The sequence below is a fragment of the Anolis sagrei genome, chromosome Y (genome assembly GCF_037176765.1).
Source record: "Anolis sagrei isolate rAnoSag1 chromosome Y, rAnoSag1.mat, whole genome shotgun sequence".
Lineage (NCBI taxonomy): Eukaryota > Metazoa > Chordata > Lepidosauria > Squamata > Dactyloidae > Anolis > Anolis sagrei.
In genome coordinates, this window is record NC_090035.1 from 18,277,769 (window position 1) to 18,290,491 (window position 12,723).

At 40.8% G+C, this 12,723-nt stretch overlaps 1 protein-coding gene across 13 annotated transcripts in view; it reads left to right on the forward strand.

Moving 5' to 3' along the window:
• The window catches only part of LOC137095529 (RNA binding protein fox-1 homolog 1), a 1,101,487-nt gene that overhangs the window by 1,080,744 nt on the left and 8,020 nt on the right, over positions 1-12,723 (forward strand). For 10 of the 13 annotated variants that reach the window (XM_067462295.1, XM_067462296.1, XM_067462294.1 and 7 more), the window contains one exon: positions 11,620-11,695. In XM_067462295.1, coding sequence (XP_067318396.1) covers positions 11,620-11,695 — 76 coding nt within the window. Of the gene's footprint in view, positions 1-2,771; positions 2,825-11,619; positions 11,700-12,723 lie in introns of those variants that run through there. The other 3 variants (XM_067462289.1, XM_067462290.1, XM_067462298.1) reach the window with 2 other exon arrangements.

Genomic DNA, 12,723 nt, shown 5'->3' on the forward strand with positions numbered 1-12,723 from the left:
TCTTTGCTAGCCATAGTCCACAGGAAGCTTTTGCAGGTGAATGAGTGGCTACTATGTCTTTTGGCCCCTCCATATGGAATGGAGCATCAAAGCCCATAAATAGGCATACAGACATACTTTGATACAGAGAGAGAATCTACTTCTGCTACAGAGTCAGGGGGTCTTTCTAGAATTTCTTTTTAAAAAACTATTTTTGAAATATAATTATGTCTGTATTTGTCACTGGTATAATAATGAGGAAATCACTGAATAGTTCTCTGCCACACAGTGCAACACATCCCATGAAAGCACAGTTTGAGGAGGTTCAACCTCATTTATTTAGGTTGTGTTAGATATACCATGGGATGTATGATATTTTGTGACAGACTTTGCAAAGAACCAAAGAGTTTTCTCAGCTTTTGTAATTAAGGAATTCTGTGACAGCTTCAACACATGGACAGTGGCAACTTTTGGGAGATTTCTCACTTTCCAAGAACTCTTTTTTCATGCTTATCAGCCCAGAACAAAACCTCAGAGATTCTGACCAGCTGGATTAGAGTTTTAACTCATAGTCGTTTTTCACCAATCGATCAAATCCTTGTTGAGATTGCATGCACTGACTGTGATCAACAAGTACTTAAATGTGCCCGACATTGATCCAGCAACATGGGGTGGAACAGATGTTTTTATGAGAGCACGAAGGGAAGCAGATGACAGGATACAAGTCAAGTTTCATTCCGATGTCACTTTCGAAACCAATACATCAGTCTGTGAAGCTGAAGGGTGCTGACGGAGCAGACTTTGAAAGGTTTCTCACTACTGCAATTCCTGTTCAAGTGTCATTCTGATAACCCTGTCATTTTCAAATTCCATTAAACATGCCAATAGCTTTATACAATAGGAGAAAAATATATGCAGACAACATCCATTCACAAAGCTTGAATATAGCTTTTTCTGGGTGTAAACACTGAACGTCATTATCGTGCCAGGCACCATAACACCATAGGTCGCTGCTATTAAGTTGGGTTTGCAGTAACAGTAAATCTACAGGACAAATCATTATACGTTTGCCTCAAGTGTTCATTGGGCCTACCACTGCCAACTTTACAAATTGAGCCCGAGATGCAAAGTTTGTGACCTGGAATAGTTTGGGCACAGGACACACGCCTGTCATGCCTCTCTCACTCAATCGAAATCATTTGTCACTTTCAGACAGAACAAATGCCAGTATGACAAGTCTTGGTACATGCACAGCCTCAAGCTAGAGTTTGCCACAAGAGCAATCCTGCTGACTTTAATAAGAGTAGGAGTAAATGGCTTGGGAATGCCTCCTGATTAGTCTTAGCATCTGAGTACTTTGGCTTAACTGGAATGTGGGTCTCAGGAACAGACATTCACCAGACACCCAATCCACATCTCGCCTGCCATTTTGATTGCTTTTCTGGAGCATGAAACTGGCTTCTGTGTTACGGTGGCTCAGGACCAATCTCATGCCACTAACAGGACTGTCTCGTTCGCGCTGCTGCTAATGCTGGCAACTGCTCTTCATGTCAATGGTGCTTGTGCAGTATTTCTGAGCTGTCGTGCATGGTGCATTGTGTGTGTGCCCTCAATTTACACACTTGACATCTGCTAGCCTTCCAGTGGAACGATTGCATGGGACACAAGGCATGATTAGCCAGAATGGATGCGTGTGGGTGTTTTGTTGTTTCGTTTGACATAATAATGATGATGACTATTTGTTCCAGTCAAAAGAGTTCAAATGTTTGTAGTTTTATTTCCCCTTCTTTCATTTGCAATGCTCATGTTGAGTGTAGAGCAATCAATTTGGCAAGAGGAAGGTTAATATCAGTTCTGCACTTTACTAAGTTACACCGTGAACTACTGTATATGCTCATGTATAAGTCCAGACATTTTAGTCCAAAGATCAACCTCACAATTCTGAGTTGACCTGTCCACGGGTCAATATAAAAATGTGCTTATCACTTATCAAAAAGGGATGGGAGATCCATCCCCTTCTCTATGCTTAGTCCATCCCAGAAGAATGCAAAAGAAGCACTGACTTTCTTGACTTTCAATGCTTCTGGCGCTATTGAATACTTTAGTGGAAAATGCAGGTAGCAACCTAAGTTGGCATTCACACTTTCCCCTCTCTGCAAATGACCCTTGACTTATCAGTGGGTCATATCAAAATCCATAATTTTGTCCCACAAACCAGCCCCTGATTTATATATGAGGTTGACATATATACACGAGTATATATGGTAATTTCATTGTTGAAATTATGGTGTATTCAGATATATTGTATCGTTATTGTTTTGGGAGCAGGATTAAAATGTTTAAGTTTGCAGTGGGTTAGAAATTCAAAATATTCTAGATTTTACTTGGTTGTGCCCCTCCCTAACGTATTTAAAAGGGATGTCTTCAACAGCAACACAGCGTGTCCTTCGTTTAGGTGATGTAGGTCCATTTCCAGCGGGGAAACTTTTCAAGTCCAATTTAGCATGAGATGTTTTGTTACCCCAAACCAAACATTTCCAGTGCCAGAATTGATAGCTGGCCCATACTCCAGAGTCACCCTGTTATTTTTTTGCCGTAAAAAAATCCCAGCATGTCTGCTTCATGATCCTTAGAAACTCTCGAGGTAACCGGATGTGTCAACCTGCCTTTTCTCTACATTCATTAAAATTAAGCACTTTCCCCCTTAACCCATCTGTAAACATAAATTCAATCGGCAGCGAGCACATTTCCCAGTCAGCAAGCAGTATTGTGAATTTTATCTTCTCTTGCAGAAATCAATTCGTCTTCGTTGCAACAGATGAAATTTCTTGTAACACCTCTGCAGGTAACAATCATTGATACTTCTTGATGCATCCATCCGAGTCTCAATATCCTTTTACACATGCCGCAGTTAATCACTAGAGAAAGCCTAGTAAAGCCCATAAGATAAATCTTTGGAATAGTTTCACTCGGTTGTAGCTCAAAGCCTCTAGGCTTTGGTGCGGGAAACACATTAGGTTATTCTGCTGACGTTGATGTTTTGTTTCACGTTTACATGATCTAGAAAAGTTACCATTATTCTAAAGTTTCATTTAAAGATACCACTGCAGTGATAAAGAAAGGAAGGAAGGAAGGAAGGAAGGTCATCTGGAAAGACAATTAAAAGGCAAAATCCTGAAAAAAGAATTAGTTTAGCTTTAATCAGTGGATTGTGTTACACTTTTTGTTTTGTTTTGTTTTGTTTTACTGGTGCACTTATTGCAGTCGCATTAGCCAATCTAGTTGCCATTGCTCTTGTAGTACCTGCATATATGTACAAATATATTGATTTGTATGATTTTTTCCCCAGATAGCTTATTTGCTATACTCACACAAGTGCATGCCAGTTGTCTTAGAACAGTAGCTCTCAACCTGTGGGTCCCCAGATGTATTGGCCTTCAACTTCCAGAAATCCTATCAGCTTAAAACTGGCTGGGATTTCTGGGAGTTGTAGGACAAAACACCTGGGAGCCCACAGGTTGAGCACTAGTGTCTTAGAAGGTGCCTCACTTGCATGTTCATAAATGGGGTCAGAGAAATTATGGGGCTGCATTAGCCTCTCAGAGAACCATAGAGTTCCATACCTCAAACTGCCCCTATGCATTTATCATTTTCCCTATATGGTATGGAAGCATTTTTTGTCATGTTTCTGAGCCACCCTGCCATTTAAGGTCCTATTTCCTACAGCAGGAAATGTCTCTCCCATTCTTAAAATAGCCCAGGTGGGGTACAATTGTCATTTTGGCATTTTGGGACAATTTGGGGAGGAAAGTGACCAAAGAGGCTTGAGGTCAGGTCCCAACATGCCCCTGTAGGACTCGTGTCCACAAGCCACACTGGCTTCTGAATAATCTATAAGGTAGAAAACTTGAAATATGGTCAAACATTGCAGCAATTTGCCCATACAATACCAAAACTAGTGCCACATTTGCATAAAGGTAGGCCTTGGTTCAAAACGGAAACGTGCATGAGACATATCTTAAGTATAGAAATCAATAAGAGTTTTCTTCATACCAGTTCTTTCAGCATAGGTTATTCCAATCTGTATTTTAAAACATATATTTGTGTATCCTTTGCTTAGAGAATTGGTAGGAATAAATCCCCATCTTACTCTCCAATCCATGACCCAGAAGGTTAGAATTGCATTTTCATTGAAAGTCATTCAAACACTGGAGCTGTAAGCTCCTTCTAAAACAAGTTAGTTTTTCAGAAAGTATGGAATTTTATGGATGTTGACCTCTCAACAAGTAATGCTTCCCACTAGATCAATGAGCAGAAGTTGATCAATGGAAGCAGGACAACCTGCCAAATATGCTATCAAACAAATAACCCAATATCTTCTGCAAGTCTCTTTCTGTTTTTGAAGAATGGGTTGGATCATTGTATATTAAATAGTGAATGAGGGGGCCTGCTATTTAAAACCTGAATTACCACTCTGGAAGGTTTTCTAGAATAAGCAATTTGCCTTTTTTCTTTTGGCCAGAAACAGATAGTCTGGGGAATCTGGGAGGTCAATGCCTACAAAAATAGCTATGTTGGCCCCACACAGCTTTGCTGATCTCTACAACTGAGAATCTAAGAAATGTGGATGTATTGTGGGACTGCTCCTTTGGAGGCCAGCCTTTAGGGAAATATTGTAGTTGTAGAGTAAACTGTTATAGTTGTTTCAATTTTCCATGACATGCTTTGAGGGAGGGAAGGTTGCAGCTTAAGAAAGGAAGGGGGCAACCATCTGTTATCATGATGTACAAGGACCATTTACTCCAATTTGTTTCAGAATAGTTATGGGAAATATTGTGTTGTTTTCCACCCAGCGCAGGACCATACAAAGGTGTGTGGAATAGGCTATTCTACTGTTCTCCTAGGCACTAAGCATAGAATGTCTTTTCAATATACAATCGATTTGTTTGGACAAAGAGAGATGGGATAGACACTGCAATCTTTCTCAGTCTTGAAAAAGAACACTCTGGACAGTAATAGAAGACAAATAAGGAAAGAGTAGTAAAATGAGGACTTTTACTATTGACATTATGGCACAATGAGAATGCGGAACCTGCGGCCCTCAAGATGATGTTAGACTCCAATTCTTATCCCTCCCAGGAAATATAGCCAATTGGGAAAGGGCTGTGTGAGCTGAAGTCCAACAACTGTATGACCATAGGCCCTATCTCCCCAATAGACAGTGTCGTTCCAGGAAGGTAGAGTTCCTTGGGAAATTAGAGAGTTTGCTTTTCATGTAAACACGCTTCAAGCAAGACTGCTTAGGTGGTAGTTCTCCTTTTTCTACATGGCTGTGAGGCATTGGAAAGAATGATACAGCTTTGTGTTCCTTTTTAAGATGAGAGTTGACAAAGTAAGTCTATGGCAAAAAAAGTATGGCTCAGCACAGTCATAATTAGTTTATCGGGTGAGTAAGCTCAGTTCATTGAGAACTCGATGTTGTTGGAGATTCTTGTCCATGGGATCGGATCTCAACTGCCAGATGTGATGTTTCTGCCAGCCAATTGGAATGGCATGTTATTTTGTAATAAATGTTACAAGGCTGACAGAAGAAAAGAAATAGAATGGGGGAAAGCCCTAGGTTATATTTGTTGAGGAGGGAACTGATTGATCCACTGTCTTCCATCCATACCAAGCTGAACCCCAGTTTAGTCTGATGGAGCGCCTCTTCACCTCTCTCCATGGTTCCTTTCAGTAGCTGCCTGAGGGCCCTTCCACAGAGCCATATGTCCCAGAATATCAAGGCGGAAAATCCCACAATATCTGCTTTGAACTCAGATAATGTGGGAATTTCTGCCTTGATATTCTGGGATATAGGGCTGTGTGGATGGGCCCTCAGGCAGCTAGAATTATGTAGCAAAGACAGGAACCCATTGAAAAGAACTTCCTAATCCCATAGGAACCCCCACATCTGTTCCAACAGGCATCCATCTGCCCATGGATGATAATGTGCCTTTTTCAATCCTTCCCAAGTTTATTTAATTTGGGTTATGGAATTGTACCCAGACTCAAAAAAGAGTCTTCGGCCCCTTCCTCACAACTGAATAAAATCCCACATTATCTGCTTTGAACTGGGATATATGGCAGTATGAACTCAGATAACCCAGTTCAAAGCAGATCTTGTGGGTTATTGTGCCTTGATATTCTGGGTTATATGGCTGTGGGAGCTTGAGAAGCTGTATGTCCATGAGGAAATTCTCATGGGCACCTTTGGAACATTTTCCCATTGCATTCTTCTCTCTTTCTTTAAGTACCCCAGGACAGTAGAAAGCATTTCAGTTTTCTACCTATTGTGACTTCCTAGGTTTGCATTATATAGCTAAAGCTCTTCATTTCTTAATGAATACATCAACCAATATATTTATTTAAGCATGTCTGTTTGCCTATTGAGATGTTTTTTGAGATGGCCCACTAAGACGACAAGAAGAAGAAACCATGAAACAAATATTTAATGAATTGTTAGCTATTTAATAGTTGGTAGCAAGTGTAAATTCATTATAAATTTGGATCTGTGGGAGAAAGTTTTAATCAAAGGAGCTGAAAGTCAAACTTGCAATAGAGCTGCATTTTAATGCTTTTTTAGTTTTCAGGATATTACTATAACAGGCATTTTCAAGATGGACATTACTTCTAGAAACATTTGGTACTCTTTGGTTAATATATTGTTGTTATATTTCCTCTGTATCCCCTAAAAATATGTATAGTGAGATGATGACAATATGCTACATTATTTACTAGTGAAAAAACAACAACAGATGAGTAATACATAGACTTGTGCAGACATGATGACATACCTGCATTATATACTTAGGGCCCTTCCACACAGCCTTATAACCCAGAAGATCAAGGCAGAAAATCCCACAATACCTGCTTTGAACTGGTTTATCTGAGTCCACGCTGCCATATATTCCAGTTCAAAGCAGATAATGTGCAATTTTATTCAGCTGTGTGGAAGAGGCCCTAGATTTTGTTTAAGTTGTGTATGTTAGGTAAGTAAAAATGACTTGAATGCATGCCATAAATAAAAAAGAACAAACAAAAACTATATTTAATTCTCCGAAGTTAGGGTATGAATAATAAATGAACTAGTTTGCTTCCATGTTGCAATGTCCATTTCAGACAGAGTTGATCTTCAGATCGGTCTTTCAGGTGGGCTGTCATCACACTAGAGAAAAAATCCACTTAAAATCCAGTTTCTGCCTCCTGCAGAATTCTGGGGTTTGTAGTTTAGTGAGGCTGTTAAAGATTCCTCCCTAAATTACAAATCCCAGAATTCTGCAGGAGGCAGAAACCAGATTTCAAGTGGATTTTTCTTTAGTGTCTTCATGAAGCATTAATTAAACCATTTCAGACAAATTTGTCAGATTTGATTTCCAAAACTATGGACACTCGGAAAGTCTAAACATGGTGGGAAAAAGAAAGGCTATTTGACCACTTTTCATTACCATAATTGGCATTCTGAGTTCCCTTCCACACAACTGTAAAATCCACATTAAACTGTATTATATTGCAGTGTGGACTCAGATAATCCAGTTCAAAGCAGATAATGTGGATTGTCTGCCTTGCTATTCTGGATTATATGGCTGTGTGGAAGGCCCCTGAGAGTCACTGTAACTGAGCCTTATGGTTTTTTCCAAATGCCATTGAGTAGTTATAAGTGTACAGTGTGGGCACAGCCTGAGAATGACAGCCTCACCAGAAACTGGAGAGGTGGGAGGAAACGTCATTTTTACATCAAGTTACACCATTTTAGTTCCCCAATAAATTCAGCTTACCCTGAAGCTAGCAATTCCTTGATCTCTTTGTCAAGGCAATAAATAACAGTGCACACTTACATGGGAATGAGCCTGGCCTTCTTCTTTTTTTAAGATCACAGATTAGCTATTAGGGTAAGAAGTGCAATTATGGGGGCAGCAGTTCCCTAAAAAAGGCAACCCAGCAAACACTTGGATTATCCGTTCTTCTTGCATAGTTGAAGTTTGATTAATCCTTCCCTCGCCCGCCGTGAGAAACTGGCAACCCGTTCTGGCATCTTTGTCATTATCTCTTTGACAGCTTGCCTTTCTTGTGCTTCATAGTTCTAGGTCAGTTCACATGGTTAGTCAAACGTGACAACTTGACAAGATTACAGCAAGCTTGGGTTTCTGCAATTTGTAAATGGAGGGGCTTGCATTCCACTCCTTGGTTGATAACAAAGCTGGGCAAGGGAAAAATAATGAATTGTCTCTGTTTGTGCCACCTGCTCGAGAATGAATGGGAGCCTCTGTGTGGGGGAAACACAACAGATCTTCTGCTTAATCCTAGGATTACGCCGTTTTCCAGGTGTAAGGCGAGAGAAAGAACATTTACCCAGAGACAAAATGATGAATGTTGCTTTGGTTTGTGTTTATGCTCTAACTGCAACCAGCTAAACTCGCAACTCCCCAAGGAAAATGTTTCCAACCCCACCCTGGTAACTTATTTGAAAGTTTGATAGACCTCCATGTTTTGTCACCTGCCCAGGAATGAAGGATACTCAAATAAAAATATAAATTATAGCTTATTATCAGAAATCCTGATTGGCATCCTGGGTTACGACAGAGCTAAGTCCAACTAACTATAAACCATTACAACTCACCTTTGGGGCTGTTGCAGAGGACAGATTTCTTGCCAACCATACAATGTTCAAAATTGCCACTTTGCACTGTTGTCACCTCCTCCCATTTCCAATATGGGCAGAACATTAAAAGGAAGTGACAGATATTCAGCTAACTATTTTCCCTTTACTGGGGGCACAGCAACAGCTTTTCTGCCAGGGACTTCCCAAGGAGATCCTGGAGTTCCTGAGGATGACTCTCAGAGCTGGGGATGGAGACTTGGAAAGATTGGTGAATACAGTGTTCCCTTGCTACTTTGTGGTTCTCTTTTCGCAGACTCGCTGTTTTGTAGTTTTTTTCCCTCCTAGCAATGATGGAGTGTGGAAGGAGGTTTCACCCTTTCCCTTCGAAGAGAGGCAGCCAATCATAAATAGAGAGAGAGGACATACAAAGCAATATGTAAATCACGGCCTTATAGTCCCCTCCTTATATATAGTGTCACTACTTTGCAGATTTTCATTTTTCGTGGGTGGTCCTGGAACGTAGCTCCCACGATAAGTGAGGGGACACTGTAGTTCGATGGCTGCAAAATGTCCCAGAGCCCATAATCTAGAAGAGCCCAAGTGTCTAGCCATTTCAGTCAAGGACCAGTTTCAGGCTTGTTCGCGTAACGGTTGTGTTTGAGGAGCAATAGTTGAATTTGGCAGGGAAAAACTCAATAGTGAAGCTGTGTACTGTAAAATAATGTCTCTGTAGTTGTCTCCTTTCCACCTTTCTCCTTCGCTTTCTTCCTCATAACAGCAGTGAAATCCATGTTTGTGCAGATGTCTTTTTAGCTGGCAAAGTGAATCCATACACATAGCAACCATTCAGAAGCTTGCTGAAGGGAAAACATGATGTGAAAAGAAATCCAATAGCCAGCATAGTGATGCAAGGATTGTCCTGGTTTACTGGCTCCCAGGCTAACAATGTAGCCTGTTCTCTCATCCCTTTGAGAGCGGCGTCTGTATCCACGGGGCTAACCTTTTGCGCTTCTCAATTTTCATGTCGTGTAAAGGCGTGTTTTAAAAAATTAGCATTTAAAAAGAAGGGAGCCTGCATGCTTTTCAGTTTAAGCTGACACTGTTCCTTTTCCTCTGTGGAAATGAAATTTATTAATCATAATAAAACCATCATATTCTGAAGGTAGAGGTCACCCTGAGGAGAGAGAAAAGTCTATTCATCATCTGGAAAAAAAATTGATGCATATTCTCGGATAATATCAACGTGTTGGTCCTTTGGAAATGTCTTCCTCCATATTCTAACGTCTCTGTTTCTCAATGAACCTGACCTTCTGTGGCACAAAGCAGAGAATGGTCTCTGCGAAAGCAAAAGCCAATTGAGCCATGAATTCCTACCAGTTCTAGGGTGATGAATGCACAAAAAGAAACCCAATTGACATCATTTATTGAATTCAACTGAGTGGAGGAGTTCAGCTCCTGTCAAAATTGGGTGTAAAGCAAAATTAGAACAGGATTGTGGAGTTTGGGGCAATATATCTCATTTGAGTAGGGATGGGAAATGTAAATGGTTCATCTGTCTCCTGTCATCAGTTTGTTAAAGGTCTCTCCATACTGAATGTGAAGAAATAGATTATGGTAACCACCACCACCACCACCAAAAGTTCTCCCTCATTTGCACTGGCCAAATTAAAGTAGTTGATGTTGCTATATGCCTTCAAGTTAACTTCGACTTACAACCATGCTATCACAGAGCTTTCCTGACTTGATTTCTTCAGAAAACAAGTGCCATTCCCTTTTTCTGAAAATGAGAGAATATGCCTTGCCCAGAATCATCCAGTAGGTTTCTGTGGTTGGCCTAGTTTCACAAAGTCTTAGGTTTTTTACACTGGTGTCTAATCCCAATGTTTGAATCTGGATGTCCAGATGACATCTAGGGACTTCCAGTCTATAACATGGGGTAAAGCCAGTTCAACTAGTTTTACATGGTATTATGAGAAATCAGGGAAACCTCCAGAGTTTTGGTGAAGTGTGGACTGCTGTAATCTGAAGCAGACCATTATTCACATGGCCCAGCATTGCCATTTTCTGCACTTCTCAATACAGAGAAAAGGGGATGGATTGGATCCACATCATTTGTCTCACTGCAGCAGATGGCCATGGAGCTCCAGAGAGCTTCATGGTAGTTTATCCATGGCAAGAGGGGACTACTAAGATAAGGTAGTATCGAACTAGACTTCTTCCTATTGCTGGAGTCAAGAAGATGGGCAGTGTAGCCACCTCTAAGATTAGTCTAGAGTATTGTACTCCGTTTTGGCCCCCAATTAAGTGACTTGTGTTGATGAGCCCTGAGAGAGTGTGGCTTGCTTGGTGGGTTTTCAAGGCTGAGCAGGAATTCTGTTTGGGTCTCCTGCATCTACATCATAGAATGAATGCCATCTGACACCACTTTTAACTGTCATGGCTCAATGCTATAGAATCATGGGAACTGTAGGTTTTCTTTGTTTCCATTCTGTCAACAATCAGAGCATAGGAAAGTGATGTTGCCATCACATTTAAGAAGCTCAAACATATTTAACTAACCATCTGATAGAGCATAGTGACCCATTATTTTTTATATAATGAGCTTGGGATCACCTATCAAAATCTACCAGGGACCACTGGTTGCCTCCCATTGCCCTTTGGGCAAGGAGTCGGAGAACATGATGAATTCCTGGGCTCAGCCACCATGCATATTGGTTGGCTGGTGCAGCTCTCCCTGAGCTAATTATACATTTGTGTTCCCCTCATCATTTCCCTTCGCCGACGGAACACATTCTCCCAGGGGATATTACTTCCATAAAGCGCTGAGTCAGTTCATTTCCAGTATAATTGGATGGGGTGGAATGTTTGATTGCATTCATTTCGCAATTCCTTTCTGTTTTTAACCTCTGGTGGTCTCCCTGCCATCCCCCACCCCCCTGCATCACCCATGTAAAATATGTTTGTGCTTTCTTTATTAATCCTCCACTCTGCTTTCTTTGTAGTTACGGACGACTTTATGCTGCCGACCCCTACCACCACACACTTGCTCCAGCAGCCACCTACGGCGTTGGTGCCATGGTAAGTGTCCCATCTTTTCTCCCACAATGTCTCCCCCGCTGTACTCCCCCCTTCTTTTCTTCCTCTGCTTCTTAGCATGGTTGACATCTTCTCACTTTCCCTTAATTGAATTTGTCTCTTATGCTAACGGCAGCTAAAATGCCACATTAATCCTTCCCGGTAAACTTGATAAATGTCTTAATTTCTTAGCAAATGTAGTGTGTGAAACTATATATATATATATATATATATATATATAGTCTTAATTCTATGAATATCACCTAGCTGAGCACTTACCTTAATGGAATAATTAGTCATTTTTGATAATTAAATTTATCACCAATGGAATGCATTCACAGTGGCATCCATTCTTCTTTTCTCCCCATGCTTTGAATTTACATAGCCCCAAGGTTCAAGCCACACCACTGCTTCTCATTCAGAGCTGAAATCAAGATTGCTGGGCCTCTGCCATTAGCCAGCCTAAATCTCATCTATTTTTTCTCCCTTATTATAGTTAACACTTGAAATTATTATCATACGGGGGGAACAAAGAGGGAAGGCAGAACTGGTTCATTGGGAAAACAAGTGCCTCCATTTCTAGTCTATAGAACTACTAGTTGATATGGAAATGAAATTGACGCATCAAAACCTAACAAGGAGATTAATGGATTTATTGTGCTATGGGGAAATCATCCTCCAAGAGATGTGCATGGGACCACATTTTTTTTCTTGCAGTCAAGATGAGCGCAACCAAGCAAACTTTACTGTCAAAGAACTACAACAAACTACAAATCCCTTTCACAATTAATTATATAAGGCTTTGTCCTTCTAAATCTCTTCTCAGCTTGAAGACTGCTAGCATTTGTCTCCCATTCTTCTAGAGCAGTGGTTCTCAACCTATGGGTCCCCAGGTGTTTTGGCCAACAACTCCCAGAAATCCAAGCCTGTTTACCAGCTGTTACGATTTCTAGGAGTTGAAGGCCAAAACATCTGGGGACCCACAGGTTGAGAACCACTGTTTTAAAGAATGTAGTCTACTCTACATGAGG